At 38.4% G+C, this 21,291-nt stretch overlaps 1 protein-coding gene across 7 annotated transcripts in view; it reads left to right on the top strand.

Moving 5' to 3' along the window:
* The window catches only part of BMS1 (BMS1 ribosome biogenesis factor), a 72,068-nt gene extending 51,767 nt beyond the window's left edge, over positions 1-20,301 (top strand). For 6 of the 7 annotated variants that reach the window (XM_049646316.1, XM_049646318.1, XM_049646315.1 and 3 more), the window contains 10 exons: positions 9,392-9,465; positions 10,800-10,973; positions 13,508-13,696; positions 13,791-13,971; positions 14,180-14,238; positions 15,012-15,134; positions 16,066-16,213; positions 16,549-16,724; positions 18,778-18,939; positions 19,462-20,300. In XM_049646316.1, coding sequence (XP_049502273.1) covers positions 9,392-9,465; positions 10,800-10,973; positions 13,508-13,696; positions 13,791-13,971; positions 14,180-14,238; positions 15,012-15,134; positions 16,066-16,213; positions 16,549-16,724; positions 18,778-18,939; positions 19,462-19,692 — 1,517 coding nt within the window. In that variant the 3' untranslated portion in view covers positions 19,693-20,300. Of the gene's footprint in view, positions 1-9,391; positions 9,466-10,799; positions 10,974-13,507; positions 13,697-13,790; positions 13,972-14,179; positions 14,239-15,011; positions 15,135-16,065; positions 16,214-16,548; positions 16,725-18,777; positions 18,940-19,461 lie in introns of all 7 variants that reach the window. The other variant, XM_049646320.1, reaches the window with a different exon arrangement.
* Positions 20,302-21,291: the final 990 nt, after the last annotated feature.

The following is a 21,291-nucleotide window of genomic DNA, read 5'->3' as shown; positions in this document are numbered from 1 at the left end:
CATACCACCCATATCTTGGTTACTGTGATTATGTAGTAAACATTAATAGTGGGTAGAATGATTCCTCTCACTTTATTCTTTTTCAAGATTGGTTTATCCTTGGGCCTGTGACTTTGTGTATAAATTTTATAATCTTGTCTGTGTCTACAGAAAACCTGCTGGGATTTTGATAGGAATTGCATTAAACCTATAGATTAACTGGGGAGAATCTTTACTATTTTGAGTATTCTAATCCAGGAGCATGGTATGTCTCTCCATTTATTTGTCTTTAATTTCCTTCATAAGTATTTTGTAATTTTCAGCATCCTGATAATGAATATATTTTGATAAGTTTATACTTTAGTATTTCATTTTGATTGATTTTTGTGTGTTTATCTTATTTTGCTGAACTCACTTATTAGTTGTGAGAGGATTTTTGTTGTTGTAGATTGCTTGGGATTTTCTACATAGACAATTGTGTTATCTACAAATAGGGACAGTATCATTTGTTTCTTTTCAACCTGTGTGCCATTTATTTTTATTTATTAATAATCATTTTGTTTGTTTATTTATTTATCACAGTAAGTGTACTCTTTAATCCCTCTCCCCCTAGTTACCTCACCTCTGGTAACTATCTGTTCTCTATCACTAAGAGTCTGTTTCTTGGTTTGTCTCTCTTTTTTCCTTTGCTTGTTTGTTTTGTTTCTTAAATTCCACATATGAGTGAAATCATATTTATCTTCCTCTGACTTACTTTGTTTAGTTTTGTACTCTCTAGATCCATCTATGTTGTTGCAGATGGCAAGATTTCATTCTTTTGACGGCTGAATATTCCATTGTGTGTGTGTGTGTGTGTGTGTGTGTGTGTGTGTGTGTGTGTGTATATATATATATATATATCTTCTTTATCCATTTATCTGTCAGTGGACACTTGGGCTGCTTCTATAATTTGGCTATTGTAGATAACGCTGCAATAAACATGGGGTGCGTGTACCTTTTGAATTAGTGTTTCTATATTTTTTGGGTAAATACCAGCAGTGCAATTATAATTATATGTATATTAAATATATTTATATTTATTTTTAATTTTTTTATATGTAATGACTAGGATTAGTGCTAAGAGGAAATTCTACCTTTTTCCCAATGTTTTTCACTGTTACGTATGATGTTAGTTTGTTTTTTCTCTAGATGCTCTTTATGTGTTCCATTTCTCTCTATTCCTGGTATACTGGGAGGTGGTTTTTCTTTTTTTTAATTATGAATGGGTAGTAAATTTTTTCAAATGCCTTTCAGTGTCAGTTGATATGATCATATGAATTTTATTCATATATGAATTTTTTTTCATGTATGAATTTTGATACAGTAAATTACATTGATTAATTTTTGAATTTTTTAAGATTATTTGCTTATTTTGAGAGGGAGAGAGAGAATCCCAAGCAGGCTGTACACTACCAGCACGGAGCCTGACTCAGGGCTCGAACTCACAAACTGGGATCATTACCAGAGCTAAAACCAAAAGTTGGACACTTAACTGACTGAGCCACCAGGTGCCCCAGTTTTTGAATTTTGAACCAGCTTTGCATACTGGAATAAATCCCACTTGGTCATGATATATAATTCTTTTTTTTTTTTTTTAAGGTTTATTTATTTATATTTATTTTTGAGAGAGAGAAAGGCACAAGCAGGGGAAGGGCAGAGAAAGAGGGAGATGCAGAACTCGAATCAGGCTCCAGGCTCTGAGTCCACATCAAGCCCGACATGGGGCTCGAACCCACAAACCATGAGATCATGACATGAACTGAAGTCAGACGCCTAACTAAGCCACCCAGGCACCCCAATATATAATTCTTTGTATATGTTTTTGAACTTTATTTGATAGTATTTTTTTTTTTTAACGTTTATTTTTGGGACAGAGAGAGACAGAGCATGAACGGGGGAGGGGCAGAGAGAGAGGGAGACACAGAATCGGAAGCAGGCTCCAGGCTCTGAGCCATCAGCCCAGAGCCTGACGCGGGGCTCGAACTCATAGACCGCGAGATCGTGACCTGAGCCCAAGTCAGACACTTAACCAACTGAGCCACCCAGGCGCCCGTATTTGATAGTATTTTGTGAAGGGATTTTGCATCTGAGTTTATGAAATACTGGTCTATAGTGTTGTTGGTTTTTTTTTTTTTGGGTTTTTTTTTTTTGTTTTTTTTTTTTTTTTTTGGTACCATCTTCATTTAGTTTGGGTATTGGAATAATACTGGCTTCATAAAATGAGCTGCAAAGTATTCCCAATTTTCTGTTTCCTGGGAGAGATTGTATAGAATTAGAATGTAATTTTTTAAATATTTGGTATAATCTCTAGTGAAAAGGTCAGGGCCCGGAGATTTCTTTCTTGGCAGTTATAATGACAAATTTTATTTCATTAATAGTTATAGGATACTTTAAATAATTTAGTTTATTCCATCTTGTCCAAATTTTGCTATCTGGTTTTCAAGGAATTTCGAAGGCTTTGGGGAAGTGGAAGTTTCATTAAGTGCCTTCTCCAAGAAGCTAGCTTGGGTATTATGAGTGGGTAGTAATCCTAGTGTTCATCCAATAACCTTTCAATAGCTGCAGAATCTGTTGTGATAATCCCATTTTGTTCTGTTTTTTTTGTTTGTTTTAAGTTTGTTTATTTATTTTGAGAGAGCAAGAGAGCACGAGCAGGGGAGGGGCAGTGAGAGAGGGAGACAGAGAATCCCAAGCAGGCTCTGCATTGCCAGTGTGGAGCCCGACATGGGGCTTGAACTCACAAACTGTGAGATCATGACCTGAGCCGAAATTGCCAGTTGGATGTTTAGCTGACTGACTGAGCCACCCACATGCCCCCCATTTCATTCTTGATACTGGTGATTTGTGTCCTCCTTTTTCTTTGTCAGTAAGGTTTATTAATTTTGTTGATTTTTTTTTTCAAATAATCAGCTTTTGGTTTCATATCTGTGTTCCAGTTTTTAATTTTGTTGGTTTCTGCTCATATCTTTATTATTTCTGTTCTTTGCTTGTGTTAGGTTATTTTGTACTTTTCAGTCTGCTTAGATTATTGGTGTAAGACCTTTTCTCATTTCTGCTGTGAGTATTTAGTGCTGTAAATTACTCTCTCAGCATTGCTTACTTGTTTTGCCCAAATTTTCTTATGTTGTATTTTCATTTTCATGAATTTCCTTTGAGACTTCTCTTTGACTCGTGCATTATTTAGTGTGTTATTTAACTACAAAATGTTTAGAAATTTTCTTGTCTTTCTGTTACTGATTTTCAATTTAATTACATTATATTATAAGAACATCCCCTTACGATTTCAAATCTTTTACATTTGTTTAGATTCACTTTATTACCCAGACTGTGCCCTGTGTTGGTAGATGTTCTGTGGGTACTTTAAAAATTGTTGGGTATAGTGTTCTATATATGTCAGACTCTGTTAGGTTGGTTGTATTAAGTTTTCTATATCTTTGGTGATTTTTTAAAAAAGGTTTATTTTTGAGAGAGAGGGGGGAGAGAGAGTGAGTGTGGGAAGACCAGAGAGAGAGGAAGACAGGATCTGAAGTGGGCTCTGCACTGACAGCAGAGAGCCCGATGTGGGGCTCGAAGTCTCAAATCACAAGATCATGACCTGAGCCAAAGTCAGACACTTAACTGACTGAGCCACCCAGGTGCTCCATCTTTGGTGATTTTCTGACTAGTTTTATCAGTTGCTGAGAGGAGGATGTTGAAGTTTCCAAGTATAATTCTGGACTTACCTATCTCTTGCAGCTCTATCAATTTTTGCTTTTTATATTTGAGGTTCTGTTTGATGCACACACATTTAGGATTATTATGTCTTTCTGGTAGATTGATCCTTTTATTGCTATGTATTATGGTCACCTCCTATTTACCCCATTGGTGAGGGAGAGATTCCCGCTCTAGGGTTATGGAGAAGGCCAAACACACAGCACCTGACAGTGGACAGATGTGATTGACAACAGTTTATCAGTCACATATGCTCACAGCCTGAGGGAAGAGAACACTGCATGCCACACAGGGATTGAACAACCAGGGGGCTTTGGGAGGCAGGCTTTGCACCTAAATAGCATAGGATGACGATTGGTTCCCTTGAGATGATGTAATTAATGTGTTTGAATAAATTCGTGGGCTGGCAGAGAGGTGAAGTGAAATGTATTAGGTTGAGGAGTAGGTAGGGTGCAGGTGGTCCAACTGAAAAAGAACTAACAGGGTGGGGAGCCTTTCTTGTAGGGCAGGAACATGGCTGGCAGGCCTGCTCACAACTAAGTCTTTGAGACCCTATGAGGCTCAAAGATGTCAAGGCAGCACATGAAATTTTAGGTCTTACAGTTCAGTTAAGTCCTTCTTTGGCCCTGATCCTCTTCTTTGCTCCGAAGTTTATTTTATGACATATTAATATAACCATTCTTGCTTTTTTTAAAAGATGAGTTGCATGGTATATCTTTCTCCATTATTTTCAGCTTACTTGGGTCGTTAAATCTGAAAGGAATTTCTTGTAAATAGCATATATAATAGTTTTATGTGTTTCTGTCCTCTCTGTATTTGTCTGTATTTTGATTGGTACATTATGCCATTTACATTTAAGGTACTTACTGATATGTAATTGCTTAAGTCTGATATTTTAGTTTTTTTCTTGAGAGAGAGCATGCGAGTCTGGGAGAGGGGCAGAGGGAAAGAGAGAATTTCAAGCAGGCTCCACAGTGAGTGTGGAGCCACTATATAGGGCTGGATCCCACAACCCTGGGATCATGGCCTGAGCCAAAATCAAGAGTCGGACGTTCAACTGACTATACCACCCAGGTGCCCTGATTTTGTTGTTTGTTTACTCTGGCTTTAGTTTTTCTATTTTTTTCTGTTTTTCTTCTGTTTTCATTTTCTCCCCTCTATCTTGATATGTTTTCAGTGTTTTTGAGAGTATCTTTTTGTATAGTTTTTGTAGTGGTTGCTCATTGTAATATAGTAGCCTACTAGTGCCAACATTTTACCATTTTGGGTAATATATGGAAACCTTTTTTCCATTTAGGTCCCTTTATCTTTCCTACATTTAAATATTATTGGCTTGAATATTAATGTTATAATTTTTTTTCAATCATTGAATAGGATTTTAAAAACTCATAAGAAGGCTAGTTTGTTGTATGTATCTTTATTTCTGTTGTTTTTTCTTTTTTTCCTGATGGTCCCAGATTTCTCCTTTTATAATTTCCTTACTGTTTAAGAACTTTCTTCAGCCATTTTTCAAGGGAGGTCTGCTAGTGACAAATTCCTGTAGTTCTCCATCTGAGAATGTCTTTTCCCCCTTATTTCAGAAGGGTAGTTTCACTGGATGTAGAATTCATAGCAAAGCGTTCTTTTCTTCAGCACATAAAAAATATTGTACCACTTCCTCTGGCCTTCATGATTTCAGAGGAGAAAAGCACTGTCACTTTGATGGTGTGCCTCTACAGGTAATCTGTCATTTCTTTCTAGCTGATCTCGAGATTTTATCTTTGCTTTCAGTTTTCAGAAGTTTGGTATAGATGTCATTGGATTTACTCTGTTTGAAATTTTCTCAGCTTCTTGAATCTGTATGTTTATGTCTTTTACCAAATTTGAGAAGCTTCAATCAGTATTTCTTTCAACCCCAGTATCCTTGTGAGATCTCATAAGTGGTGGATCTTTTGTTTCTGTCCGACAGGTCCGTGAGGCTCTATTCATTTGTTTTTTGGTTATTTCCCTCTATGTTGTTCAGACTAGGTGAATTCTGTTGATCTAGCCTCAGGTTCTCTGGTTCTGTCCTCTGTCATCTCCACTCTTACTATTGATCCCATCTAGCAAGATTTTAAATTTCTTTCATTGCATTTTTCAGTTCTATAATTTGTTTGGTTCTTCAGTTTCTTTGCTGAGATTTTCAGTTTTTGGGTTGTTGCCATAAGATTTGTAGTTGCTTGATGAAGCATTTTTGTAATGGCTTCTGTAAGATTTTAGATAGTTTCAACATCTGATTCATTTTAGTGTTGGTGTCAGTCAGTTAGTTGTCTTTTCACATTATACTTATAATTTTCCCAGTTTTGGGTATGACAAAGTGATTTTCTATTGTGTCCTGCACATTTAGGTTTTTACGTTAGGAGACACTTGGTCCTGTGTAATTTTTTTATTTTGGCAGGCAGTTATCCTGTTTGGGTTTAGTGTGCAGGTCCTGGTGTACTTTGTGGATGGTGGTTCTAATGACAATTCAATTTTAGAGCCTTTGTGGTGCTATTTTGATCTGCTTAGTTTATCTTATGCCATTGGCCTCTCTGCAGGTGCTGTTTGAGAGGACAGAGGAGCTTCCTCAGTCTGGGCCCCCTGGTTTGGCTAGGTAGGGGAAGGTTGTCTTGGCTTGTGGGGCAAGTTTGCTTGCTGTAGGAGGATCTTTGCTGGTCCTGCCTGGGCACACGTTGTTTTTAGATGAGGGAGGAGAGTCTCAGGCCTGGCAGAATGTCCCTTTGCCAATAGCCCTTGGCCACCTAGTATATCTTGGTGTGGAGGAAAGGAGATTCAAGCTCTTCAGGGAAGGTGAACACTTCTCATCACTTATTGTCAGTGGGGCTCTCAAAGCACTTCTTTGCCAGTGCTGCCTCGTTTGTCCAGTGTTGCTGAGATCCAAATTTGTCTGGGGTAGGAAATGAGTCTATCTGGTCTACCTTCGGTTGCTAGCTTGGAGGTTGGGAAACAGTGGCTCTAAGTTGCCTTTCTGTGCGTGTAGTGAGCTACTGGTCATTACGTCATTCCTCTGGTCCTGGGGACCCTCGCCAGCTCTCTGTTTCTTTCTACCTTTCAGAGTACTTTGGTTTTCCTTAGGCTCTTGTGTTATTTCTGGAGTTGGTTATACTTAGTTGGGAGGAACAGAAGAAAATGTCTATACTATCTTTTCCAGACCAGAAATCCTTGGTGGTGTTTTGTTTTGTTTGCATTTTAATTCCAGTATGGTTAACATACAGTGTTATGTTAGTTTCGGGTGTACAATGTAGTGATTCAACAATTCTGTATATTATTCAGTGCTCACCATGGTAAGTATGCACTTAATCTCCTTCACCCTTTTCACTTACCTCCCACTCACCTCCCCTCTGGTAACCATCTATTTGTTCTCTCTAGTTAAGAGTCTGGCTTTTGGTTTGTGTCTTTTTCCCCCTTTATTCATTTGTTTTGTTTCCTAAATTTCACACATGAGTGAAATCATATGGTATTTGCCTTTCTCTGACTTGTTTCACTTAGCATTGTGCTCTCTAGATTCATTCATGTTGTTACATATGGCAATATTTCATTCTTTTTGATGGCTGAATAATATTCCGTTGTATATTTATACCACATCTTCTTTATATACATCTATTGATAGGCACTTGGGCTCCTTCCATAACTTGGCTGTTGTAAATAATGCTACAATAAACAAAGGGATGCATATTCCTTTTGAATTAGTATTTTCATATTCTTTGGGTAAATACCCAGTAGTATGGTTACTGGATCATATGGTAGTTCTATTTTAAATTTTTTGAGGAACCTCCATGTTGTCTTTCTAGCTTGCATTCCCACCAACAGTGCAAGAGGTTCCTTTTTTTACACATCCTCACCAACACTTGTTTCTTGTGTTGTTGATTTTAGCCATTCTGACAGGTGTAGGGTGATATTGTAGTTTTTGATTTGCATTTCCCTGATGATAAGTGATATTGAGCATCATTTCATGTGTCTTTTGGCCATCTGTTTGTCTTCTTTGTAGAAATGTCTATTCATATCTTCTGCCCACGTTTAATTGGATTATTTGTTTTCTTGGGTGTTGAGTTGTATAAGTTCTTTGTATATTTTGGATACTAACCCTTTATTGGCTATGTCATTTGCAAATATCTTCTCCCATTCCATAAGTGGTCTTTTTCTTGATGGTGGTTTTTATTATAACTGGTGAAGGGAGAATTGACAGCTTCCTGATATTGAGTCATCTTTTTCAAATATATGGTAATCTATATTTGTTTAGTAGATAACATTAATAACACCTACTTAATTAGGTCATGTAGAAGAATGTAGTTAAGACATATAAAACACTTAGAGTAGTGCCTGGTATATACAGCACTTGAAAGTGTTAGCTAATGTTATTCCATGTGTTCCTTGGTAGCATATTAACGCTTTTTTAAATTTTTAAAATAAAGTTCCAGCACATTTCTCTTTAGGCTAATTACTAAGTATTTTATCCTTTTTTTGTTTTTATTACAAATGGAATCTTCTCATCTATTGTATCTTCCTTGGCTCTTTGGCTCTTTGGCTCTTTTTTATATGAAAAAAAAATTTTTTTTTTAATTTTTTTTTAACGTTTATTTATTTTTGAGACAGAGAGAGACAAAGCATGAACGGGGGAGGGTCAGAGAGAGAGAGGGAGACACAGAATCTGAAACAGGCTCCAGGCTCTGAGCCGTCAGCACAGAGCCCGACGCGGGGCTCGAACTCACGGACCGCGAGATCATGACCTGGGCCGAAGTCGGCCGCCTAACCGACTGAGCCACCCAGGCGCCCCTATATGAAAATGTTTTATCTAAATACTGCTTCCTGAAGGAGTTTCAGTATCTTTTTCTTTTAAGGATAGGACCCAGAGCTAAACTTAGAGTTCCGAAAACAAAAGGATGAATGAATTAATGAGCTTTTCATGTGGTTTGGCACTGTTTTAGCTACCAGTCTTACTCTAAAGGCTGTATTTTATGTAATCTGAGACTTTTCCTAGATATGTCACTCATTGTGCTGTGTTGATCTTACTTTCAGACTCTTTTTCCCATGTGGGATTTATTAATCAAGCCATGTTTTTTTCATGTCACTTTTGGGTTACTGTTGGTCTTGGGGACTCACCTGCAGGGTAATCCACGCATCTCTATGTGCGTCTCTGCTACAGTGTTTATCACGTGTGTTAGAAAGATCGCTCTTGGTTGAAGTAAAGGAAGGAAATGCGGATGTCCATTTGCTTCATCTAAACAGGTGATGAAAGTGGTGCCTGGGTGGCTCAGTCGGTTAAGTGTCCGACTTCAGCTCAGTTCATGATCTCACAGTTCGTGAGTTTGAGCCCCGCATCAGGCTCTGTGCTGACAGCTTGGAGCCTGGAGCCTGCTTCAGATTCTGTGTCTCTGTCTCTCTCTGGCCCTTCCCTACTCAAGCTCTGTCTCTCTGTCTCTCTGTCAAAAATAAACATTAAAAAAAAAATTTAAACAGGTAATGAAATACTGATAATTTAACAAGAAAAAGAAGGCTATGTATGTATAGGATTCTCCTGGGGTGTGTACAATAAGAAGGCTAAAAATGAGGTTTGGGCTTCAGAGTGCACAGTGCATGTGGTAATGCTAGAGTGTCACATGCTGGCCCTATTCACAGAGGATTTATTTGGATGTTCTTTTCCCAGAAGAGCTCTATGGTGACTTTGAAGACCTGGAAACAGGGGATGTACACAAGGGAAAACCAGGCCCAGATACTCAGGTATGACTTTGCCGTGGCTGGCTGTGAATTATGGTCCTTGATCTGTGGTCATTATGTTTTGAGAGAGGCCCATATTAAGAAATGCACATCTTGGGGCGCCTGGGTGGCGCAGTCGGTTGAGCGTCCGACTTCAGCCAGGTCACGATCTCGCGGTCCGTGAGTTCGAGCCCCGCGTCAGGCTCTGGGCTGATGGCTCGGAGCCTGGAGCCTGTTTCCGATTCTGTGTCTCCCTCTCTCTCTGCCCCTCCCCCGTTCATGCTCTGTCTCTCTCTGTCCCAAAAATGAATAAAAAACGTTGGAAAAAAAAAAAAAAAAGAAATGCACATCTTGGGGCGCCTGGGTGGCTCAGACGGTTAAGTGTCCGACTTCAGCTCAGGTCACGATCTCGTGGTCTGTGAGTTCAAGCCCCGCATCGGGCTCTGGGCTGATGGCTCAGAGCCTGGAGCCTGCTTCCGATTCTGGGTCTCCCTCTCTCTCTGCCCCTCCCCCGTTCATGCTCTGTCTCTCTCTGTCTCAAAAATAAATAAACGTTAAAAAAAATTATCATTAAAAAGAAATGCATATCTTACTATCTGTGTAGATTACAGAGTGGATGGATTCCTTCCTAAAAATATGGAGGTTGTGAATAGATCAAAGTTGTTAGTTATTCTTGATCTTTTGGGTGACACCTACTGCCTCTTGTTATCATTATAATTCTTCAGTCATAGAAGTTTATCTCCCAAGTCACTGTCTCTCTCTCTACCGTTCCTTTTGCCATCATTCTCTTCTTCTTAAATTTAAGTACCATTTAAAATAATTAAATCCCTATTCTCCCCAATATTTCTTTAGAACAATTTCTGGGGAGCATCTGGGTGGGAATACTTGTTATTTTTATTTATATTTGGCATTCCAGCCAGATTAAGGAGTGACAGTTTATTGTGCTGCAGATGCCTAAATGCCTCTTGTAGCAGTACATGTTTTTTAGAGCCAAAGTCTGTGTTTTGTTTTGTTTTGTTTTTTTGTTTTGTTTTCATGATGATCACAACCAAGATTTTTGCAGCTCGGATAGAACTTTAAAAATCTGGGGCACCTGAAGGGCTCAGTTGGTTAAACATCTGACTCTTGATTTCAGCCAAGGTCATGATCTCATGGTTCATGCTGGCTATGTGCTGACTGTGGAGCCTGCTTGGGACCCACTCTCTCCCTCTGTCTCTGCCTCTCCTGCTTGTTCTCTCTCTCTCTCTCTCTCTCAAAAGAAATAAACATTAAAAAAAAGAACTTTAAAAATCTGCTTTAATGTTTAAAGAAAAGATCTCCACAAACTTTTACAACTGTTTCTCTTATGGAAATTTAAGATTGAAGATGTAGAAGAAGTTAAGGAAGAAATTGACCCCAATGCAGAGGAAAGTGCCAAGAAAAAGCATTTGGATAAAAAGAGAAAATTGAAGGAGATGTTTGATGCAGAATATGATGAAGGAGAAAGCACATATTTTGATGATCTTAAAGGAGAAATGCATAAACAAGCACAGGTAAGAAAACTTGGTTCTTATCAGCTTCATTTCAAGGCTATAGTACAGTATTGTGAATATGTAATTTTGTTTAGGTCTCTACTCCCTGACCTGCTTCTGTGCCTCCTGTTTGGACTCTTAGGTCAAGCTGCAGATGAGTGTTTATTCATGTGATCATCTGATAGTTTCTTCAGTCAGAAATGGACCAGAAAGATACCAGTGTCTATTTTGTACCAAGCATTGAGGTAGCAAAAATGGTTAAGATAGGCTGCAACTGTTGAGGATCTCACAGTGTAGTGATTTATTTATTTAAATACAAGCATTGCTGTAGCATTCTGATTACTGGTCCCTGGAACCATAATTAAATAATTTGAATGGGCAGGTGATTCTTGCACATACCAGTCTTATGCATGTACCAATGCTCTCCAGGGAAGCTTTTCTAAATACTCACCTTGGGCAGAGCTCACAGGATATTTCAAGTGTCAGGTCAGATGTGGAGATAAAGGGAGCATGTAGAATGCTGAAAAGGAGATAATCTGGCCCTCCTACCTGCTATGCTAAACAGACTGAGCTGATGAACTCACTCTGAAGGACACGCAAAGATGTGTGTGCAGGTGATGGCGAGTGTTTGAATTGCGCTTTGACAAGGGTGGGGGGTACCAAGAATGCCTTTAAGCTAGAATATACCCTAATACATCTTATACAGGTTAAATAATGTGATTTGTAAAAATGTGGTCAGCAGGCTTTGCCCAACCTAGGCCTTCATCTATTCAAGTACCTCCTGGTTAGCCATTAACGTGTAGGTTCCAAGTCTGTACTGACCTTTGATAGAAGTAACTAAGACATGTAAAGCTAGTTCTGAAGTCTTTGCTTCAATTCATTTATTACTTAAAATCACCTAGAATCTTGTAGGCCATTGTAAAGGACTTTGAATTTTTTATGCTGAGTGAAATGGGGATCAATGGGGGTTTTGAACAGAGGAGAGATATGTGTGACCCGCTTACCTTTGAAAGCATTGCTGTGGCAAGAGTTCAGTAAGATTAAGGTGACTCACACTGTGGGGTGGAGCGGTGTGTGGCATGGAGGAAAAAGAGAGTCAAATTCTGGGTATACTTTTGAAAGGTGGATTAAAGGTAGATTGAGTGTGGGGTGTGTGAGAGGAAACAAGGATGACTTACTGGAAGTCGAGTTGTCAGTAAGATAGGAAAGCCTCTAGTTGGTGCAGGTTTGTCCAGGAAGGTGAAGTTTAGAGCTGTTTGGTTTGAGATCTGTCCCAGACAAGTGGAGCATCAAGTAGTCGGTGAGGAGCTCTGGAAAGAGGTTGGGGCCAGGGACTCAGATGTACAGCCCTCAGCATCTAGATGCTACTTAAAGCCATAAAATGGATGGGATGACCTGAGGAGTGAGCATGGAGACAGGAGAGAGGACGGGGACTGACAGTGGCTGCTCCATTGTAAGAGGCCAGCTGGAGAGGAGGAAGCAGCAGTGGGATTGAGCAGCGCTCAGGAGATAGAAGACATCTAAGAGAGCATGAGGTATGCTGGAAACCGCTGTGGAAAGAGGGATACATTATCTTAAATCCTGCTGATGTGTTAACTGTGATGAAGACAGGATTGACAACTGGGTTGGGAATGTGGAGGCCTTACATGATTTTGGTAAGCATTGTTATGGAGTGTGGATTAAAGACCAGTTTGGGGAGGATTCAAAAGAATGGGAGCAGAGGCTGGAGGCCATGACTATAGAAAACTTCTGGGCCATTTTACTTCAGAGAGAAGCAGAGAAATGGGGCAATAGTTGGAGAAAGAGTCAAAAGAAGGTGTTAAGACGGGAGAAATAACAGGCAAGACCTGTTAGAATAAAAGTGAATGATGGCTAGTATTGCAAGTGAAGTTTGGCATTGAATAGAGGCACGGATAAATAAGTTATAATGGCTGCCCAGTAGAACTTTCTGTGATAATGGAAATGTATATCTGTGCTGTCTTGCATTGTAGCCACGAGCCACGTGTTGATACTGATCACTTGCAATGTGACTATTGTGACCGGGGGACTGAATTTAAAATTTTTAATTTTAATTAATTGCAGTAATATAATAAGTTATAGATATAATGATAACAAGCTATAATAAAAGGCTGAATGGGGGCGTAAACCCTGGTAGAGGAGTTGACTGTGGAAGTTCTTTTAGACTACTTAGATCCTGAGTGAATTAAGAAACAGCAGCTGAGAGTGAGAATGAGGGAGGAGATACTGGATATTCAAAGAAAGGAAAAGTGTGAAACAATTGTTTGCAGAGTAAGAAAAGAAAGAAGTTAAGTGTTCGCTGACCAGCATGAAGGGCTGCTTTCAGAGTTGTTTGCGTTTGCTGTGCTTGGAGTAGCAAAGAAGAAAACAAACCGTAAAGATAAGAGTGCATGTTATTTTTAATAAGGATAAAGCGTAAATGATTCTGTCCATGTTCCTCTATTGAGAAATTGCTTGTCTTAAAAATGTTAACCTTACATTTATTAAGATAACAGCTATGTGTTTTTTTTTATTGTTTTTCCTCCCCTTATATATAGCTTAATCGAGCAGAATTTGAAGATCAAGATGATGAAGCTAGAGTTCAATATGAGGGTTTTCGACCTGGGATGTATGTTCGAATTGAGATAGAAAATGTCCCCTGTGAATTTGTGCTTAACTTCGACCCCCATTACCCAATGATTTTGGGTGGTTTGGGCAATAGCGAAGGCAATGTCGGATATGTACAGGTATGTACCCTTTGCTGCATGCTTGATAATTGGGGTTCTTTGGATGTACTTCCACCAATAATCTTATTGAAATTGAAATCTCTTCTCCCCTCAGATGCGTCTGAAGAAACATCGTTGGTATAAGAAAATCCTCAAGTCCCGAGATCCAATCATTTTCTCTGTGGGGTGGAGGAGGTTTCAGACCATTCCACTCTATTACATCGAAGACCACAATGGGAGACAGAGGCTTCTAAAGTACACTCCACAGCACATGCATTGTGGAGCAACTTTTTGGGGTAATACGCTACTAGAATAACTTGCTTGTAGATTGATTTAAACCGTTTACTTGTTATCATTATAGTTTTGCTTTTCTCCATTAAATCTCAATTCATAAGATTTTTCTTTCTCTTGTTTTTGGATTGGAGTACATATTTAAAATAGAATCCAAAATTTGTGATTCACTGTATTTCTTTTTTTTTTTTTTTTTTTCCTATTTTCTTTAAGGTCCTATTACTCCACAGGGAACTGGGTTCTTGGCAGTACAGTCTGTTAGTGGCATAATGGTAAATATCTTGAATGTTTTATTTTCCAGATTATGTTTGAGGAATATATCTTAAATATGGAATATGTACATGAAACTTTAAGTTGCAAGTGACATGTTTTTAGTATTTATAGTAAGCTTCTCTTTGCTTTTAGTTTTCCTGTCTTTTTAAGTAAGGTGTGGGAATGGAGAAGGGAGAGGTAGAAGAATTATTATGGTACTGATAACATTTTATATTTGTATGCGTTTTTTGGACTTATTTTTCTAAAAATATTTAAGTGGTGCTCACCATGTACTAAGCATTGTACTCGGCTCTAGGGATATACCGGATACCAGGTAGACATAAGACTACCCCTTGGTACTGCTTGTTTAGCAGAGTATGTTCACACAGTCTTCGTTTGATCAATCAGAGCAGGTTTTATCGGCCCAGTTTGACATAAAAATTGAACAATGAGCAGATGGAATCTGCCCTGGGGGTCTAAAATTTAATTTCTTAAACATTGTAACCAGATTTTCATATTGCTTTCCATTCTGAATCAGTCATTGTTGTGAAATTACGTGATTATGAAATCACCCTCTGGAGAATATTCAAGACATCATCATTAGTTTGGCTTATTACATGTATTATAGTTTCACATTGTTTTTTCTAAAATAATTGCTTTGCATGTTCACATATTCTTTCTTGTTCTTAGTTGATTGTAAGTGAAATGCACTATGGTAATTTATTGCATCATAGAATTGTAGTTTTTCTCCTTGATGTTACTCCTGTATTCAAATTTTGGGGGTTCTTCCCAGCCTGATTTCCGGATAGCTGCCACAGGAGTTGTCCTTGATCTGGATAAATCCATAAAAATTGTGAAGAAATTAAAGCTAACTGGTTTTCCATATAAAATTTTCAAGAATACATCATTCATTAAGGTCCGTATATCTGTATATTCACGTTTATGAATGTATATTTTGTGAAAGAAGGAATGAAATACTTCTAAAATACAGTCTGATGCATTCAAAAGAGTATTGAAATCTTTTATAAACTTGGTCTTTGATATTGGTTTACTTCTTTATATTGGTTTCTGTGTTACTTAAGTATGCTCAGAAAAGTTTAAGATCAAGTTAACAGAGATACTTACTAATTGAGGCTATTCCTTATTCCATGTGAGACTGTGACAGAGCTAATAGTGAAAATATATAATCTCATTCACTGGGTTTTGTTTCCTGTCCTTTTGTTTTGTGTTAAGAAAAGGGGAAAATCATAGGTTTGTTAAATAGCTCGGTAGAAAAATAGACCAAGTATTTTGTAAAATACTTGTTGGCCAGGGGTACAGAGAAATGGACGCTCTGTTCTGCAGTGTAATGTGGGAAGGTGGTTTGAGTGGCATTTATTGAAAATTTTATTAGTAGGGTGTTTCCATTAAAAATACAGTGTGAAGATCATAAAATATTCTTTATATAAAGTAATAATATCACCAGCATTTATCCACACTCATTATTTCCTGAGCACGTGCACCTAAGTCATAGGATATGAGCTGCAGTCCAGCCCTGTGAGATGACAGCAGAGGCTATCTAGGGCTGTTCAGTCTAGTACATATCTTTTTGATCTTTTCTTCTACAGAGATATCAGTGATGAGCATGCTAATGAACCTACAGTAGAATCTTAATATTATTTTGGGGAAAATGAAATAGAGTTGTATTCCTTTTGACGTAGTAGTTCACTCGTAGTGGGGAAAATACATTTTGATTATGTTATCACCATTAAATGAGTTGTTTTTTTTAACCAAGGATTTATTTATAAACTAGGAAGTAACGTATCTGATTTTGTGTTATGTGGGCTGTTTTTTTCTTATACCTGTAGGGAATGTTTAACTCTGCTTTGGAAGTGGCCAAATTTGAAGGTGCTGTGATTCGAACTGTCAGTGGCATAAGGGGACAGATCAAGAAAGCACTTCGGGCTCCAGAAGGAGCTTTCCGGGCCAGCTTTGAGGATAAGTTGTTGATGAGTGGTAAATATAATCGTGGTGTAATCATAACAGCATGTTACCGTTCACTGTTGATTTCTAGCCAGTGTGGATTCAAGGCTGTAGTTTAGGTTTTAGGAAATTGGAATCAGCTCCAGCTCTCCCCAGTTGGAGCATCTTAGGCTAAGTCATGCTGTGTGTGGAGCCATGTGATTCAGACCCAGTAAGAGTTTTGTGATATTTAAAATTTTACTTGGTGAAGTCTCTCTTCAAATACCATGCAACTAACTAGAGAAGTTTGGAGTGAATGTTCATTTGTTTGACAGGATCATTAAGAATTTTCTTTTGAAAATGTTAAAGTAAATTACCTCTCTTTCCAGATATTGTCTTCATGAGGACTTGGTATCCCGTCTCCATTCCAGCCTTCTATAACCCAGTGACTTCTTTGTTAAAACCAGTTGGTGAGAAAGACACATGGTCAGGAATGCGGACCACCGGTCAACTCCGGCTTGCCCATGGTGTCCGACTAAAGCCCAACAAGGATTCTTTGTATAAGGTATGGTCACACATGTGCTCTATAGATGGGGGTCATCCAGATGCTTTGTACATAATGTTTTTGAATGTTTTGAATTTTCAAGTAGGAAATCTAATGTTAAATTTGAATGAACATGTTGTATATTCATAGAGTATTTTGGCAAGAATGCAGGAAAGTGGTAATAGTTTTCGTGGGTTGGAAAGGAGACAGACTTTTCACTGTATACTCTTTTGAACTGTTTTTTTCCTGCCGTATACATGTATTACTTTTAAGAACACTAATGTGCTAATTGTTATTGAAGCAATGTGGGTGGGTTTTTTTTGAAAGTTTTAATAAACTTTGTAGTGAAGTGTTAACATGCATACAGAAAACTACACAGATCATAAGCATACAGCTCATGAATTTTAACACACCCAAAATTGCTGTCACCTGGATCAAGCAATAGAATTACCAGCACAACAAAAGCCTCCCTTATGACTGCTAGTCAATACCCCATCTCCACCTCAAAGATAGCCACTATCTTGACTCCTGACAGGTAAATTATTTCTGCCTGTTTTTTGAGTTTTATAAAATACAGCATAAACTATTTTGCCTGTTTTCTTTCATTCAGTTTTATGAGACTCATTCGTGTTCTTTGTATAGCAGGCATTCATTTGTTACTGTCAAGTAGAATTGTATTATGTGACAGTGTCAGTTTTATCCATTGTTGGACATTATTTCCAGTTTTTAGCCATTATAAATGCTACCCTGAATACTTACGTGTGACTTGTTTGATATACATATGCACACATTTCTTTTACATAGACCCCCCCCCAGGTTAGGATTGCCAGGTATAGGGTATGCATGTGTTCAGCTTCACTGGATGATGCTTGTAGTATTCTGGAGCCATACCAGGTTAGATTCCCACCACCAATAGTTGCCTGTAGTTGGCGTCATCACTATTTTTTTTTATTTTAAGTTCTCAGTGCCTGTCAAAATCCCATTTCATTTGGATTTTGGTCTTGGAGAACTTTTATTATTTTCTTCACACGTTAATGCATTTGAAAAGATTTATTTTAATGCTGGGTATTTAATTGTTTTGTAATAAGAGGGTAGTTCAGGATATCAGTCTGCCATTCTGCCAGAAACAGAAGTTTCCCAGTCATTACTTTTTTAATGAAATAGTTAATAATACAGTTTTGAATTATGTTATGTGAATTTCTGTTAAAATGTATTACAGGATGTGGTACCTGTTGTCTAGCTTATGATGCTTAGTCTTTTTTTCAGAATGTGACTTCTCCAAGTTCCTTCATTCCAAGCATTTTAGGTTCCTAAATAGAGGAATATTGAATATTATCATGGATGATGTCTTTCATAGTAAATTTAAAGACGTGGCTGAAATATTCTGTATATAGTTGATGTTGGCCTTGGTAAAGACCTAGGGCAAGACTTTCAACTTATTAGTATTTTTGAGGCAGCTAAGAATTTTGATCATCTCAATTTAAGCAGTGAAATTAGACTCCTGTAAAAATTGAATGCAGAGGGTGTTTGGCCTTTATCTGTCATTTTAATCTCCTTTTTCTCAGCTGGCTTTCCATTAGAAACAGAATAAAGTTAAACTTTTTAATGGCAGTCAGGGGACACTTCAGCTGCTGCTGATTGGAGGAAGAACTATGACCTTAAATTCACAGAGGTTGACTGTGAAGATGAACAGCTAGATTATTCTTCTTCAGATACAAGAAACTACCTCAGTGCCCCCAAAATAAGGCGTGGGTTTTCCATTAAAAGAAACTTTGGATCTGTTGATCTGCTCTGTTGAGATCCCCATAGTTCATACCATAGACATGGACACAGTTGTTTTTTTGGAAGAACTATAAATATATTCTATGTATTTCTCTGTTTTGCAACAGAGAAGTATACATCCATTGAGGCAATCCATATTTGATAGACAATTGAATCCTCATTTCTGATGATCAGCAGACTCTGGTGTTACTGATCATATGGAAAAGTCAATTCACTGAGAAGATTTTAGGCAAGTTTTAAATGCATATAGAGCATCATTCAAATACATCACTGTCTTTATTTTTCTTTTCAGCCAATCATGAGGCAAAAGAAACATTTTAATTCACTGCACATTCCAAAAGCCTTGCAGAAGGCCCTGCCATTTAAGAACAAGCCCAAGACCCAAGCAAAGGCAGGCAAGATACCGAAGGACAGGCGGAGACCAGCCGTCATACGGGAACCTCATGAAAGGAAGGTACTGTCGATAATGGCTTCCTGCATCTTGCATTTAGATGTGAAAATAGCACTTTCAAGTAGCACATGTGGTGCTTCTACTGCATTCTCATTTTTCATTGGGAAAGGGTAAGGGCCAGACTTATTCAAGGCACTAGCACCAAAATTTAGAGGAGAGGCCAGAGTCCATTTCCCTTTTGTTTAGTCGTTCTGTGTCTTACACATTTTAATGGGGAGTAATGGAGGCATCCAGCTAACAAGTCACTGTATCGTAGTTGTCCATAGTATCCAGAGTGATTAACAAAGGTGGTTTTGTGGTGAAAGCCGTTATTTAAGTATTTTGCTCTAGATACGCTCCTATTTCTGCTTCCATGCAAATTATGATGTCCTAGTTCAGGGTAAATTTTTCCTAGGTTAATGTTCATTTGGATCATGGATTGCTTCTAGTTTTGATACATCAGCTGAGGTGTTTAGGCCCCTGGAAACTTAGAAGGAAAGCATGCTGTAAGAGTATTCTGATGCTCATGGGTTTTGTCCTTGTCAGATCCTTGCACTGCTGGATGCTCTAAGTACGGTGCACAGTCAGAAGATGAAGAAGGCCAAGGAACAACGGCATTTGCACAATAAGGAACACTTCAAGGTGAAGCAGAAGGAGGAAGAAGAGAAACTGAAGCGACAGAAGGACCTCAGGAAGAAGCTCTTCCGAATTCAGGGTCAGAAAGAAAGGAGAAATCAGAAGTCCAGCCTGAAGGGGTCTGGGGAGCCATCAAAATGAGCTTTAAACAGATAGTCTTTGCATCTGCAGAGGTGGATGGTTTCAAATACTACAGTACCTGTAAATGACAGCAGGGCACTGGAGCCCAAGGAAGACCCCTTTGTTGGATATGTTGCCCAGACTGTGCCTTTGAGAAGAGAAATGGAGACTCAGCTGATAGGACGCCCATTCATTCTCAGAGCCTAGGTTGTGTCAAGATTTAAAGCAATATTATTTATGGTTTTGTAGATTCCTTCACATTCCTCTTACCTTAGTTTTCATTTTTTGTGCTACAAAAATATTACTAAAATACTTAATTTTGGCTTAATAGTTTTCATCAGGGATGAATGCTTGATGATTGTGGATAAATTGCTGATTCTGCCATCCTCATGATGCGTCCTCCAAAGGGGAAAAATATTAACTTGAAAACTCAGCTTTCAAATGTTAGAAAGGAGTGTATGGTTCGGTGCACAGCTATTTCCCAGAGGCCATGTGATGGGTAATAGCGCAACAGGCTGACCTGACTGCACATAGAAGAATCCAGCTGCTTCTATTAATTTATGTCACCATATATGGGGCTAGTTTTGATCTGTTAAAACAAATTAATAAAAAAAAATTTTTAAATTTTCTCAGCTTTCATTTCTTACATGGTAAAAATTGATAGATACAACCCACTTGAAGAAAAACTCTTTGAAGTCCTTCAGTCATTTTTAAGAGTGTAATAAGGATCTGGAGATCCAAGCCCTAAACTACTCCCTTCTGAGGTGACCACCTGTGCTGCTCACTATGGTGTATCCAGAACCGAATGCTGTTGGTGCCAGTACAATAAGTGCAGGGATGAATTAATTAAATTCCTGCTCTATCACTAAATGTGCTTCGATTTTTCCATAACCGCCAATACGCTGTGGCCTGGCAGCAAAGTATATAGGGGGACAGAAGGGGGGCTGCCGCCGAGCTTTCTGCCTCCTCCCTTTGCCTTGTGGAGCACACTTTACCTGCCCGAGACCCAAGGTGGCTTGCCAGTCTCAGGTGGGAGCACTTGAATGTGATAATGTGCCTTACAAACTAATTTCTGGCAAAGGTAACCGCGTAATGATATCCTGGTAGGGAACTTGTTACCTAGGTGGAGCTATTTTACCATCATCTTGAATTTCTTTTCCTTTCGGTGGGCTTCTGACGGAAGAGAGAACTGAAGACTGGCCTGGTACACAAGGCTGGCTCAAATCAAGGATACCCATCCCAGCCCACGAGACCTTCTGCCCTCCACTGAGGGTAGGCAGTGAGAACCCCAGCCTGGAGGGCCATCCATGCCTGCTCTGGATGATGCCCTCTGCATCTGATAGAAATATGATGCTACCACATTGACTAATGCAAGGGAAAAGGAAACAAGTGAAACAAACTTTAGTATTCTTATTTTTAAGCCATTATATCTACCATGTTATCATTATAACATACAGACTGTGTTTTTATATAATGAGATATTTGACATTTCTATTTTTTGTGGAGTCTTTGAAATTTCGTATGCACTTTACTTGTACAGTGCCTCTCAATTCAGATGCTAAATTTTGTGGAAATACTTGACCTGTATTTATTTATTTATTTATTTATTTATTTTATTTT

Source organism: Panthera uncia, chromosome D2 (assembly GCF_023721935.1).
Source record: "Panthera uncia isolate 11264 chromosome D2, Puncia_PCG_1.0, whole genome shotgun sequence".
NCBI lineage: Eukaryota > Metazoa > Chordata > Mammalia > Carnivora > Felidae > Panthera > Panthera uncia.
This window is presented reverse-complemented; position numbering and strand designations above follow the sequence as displayed.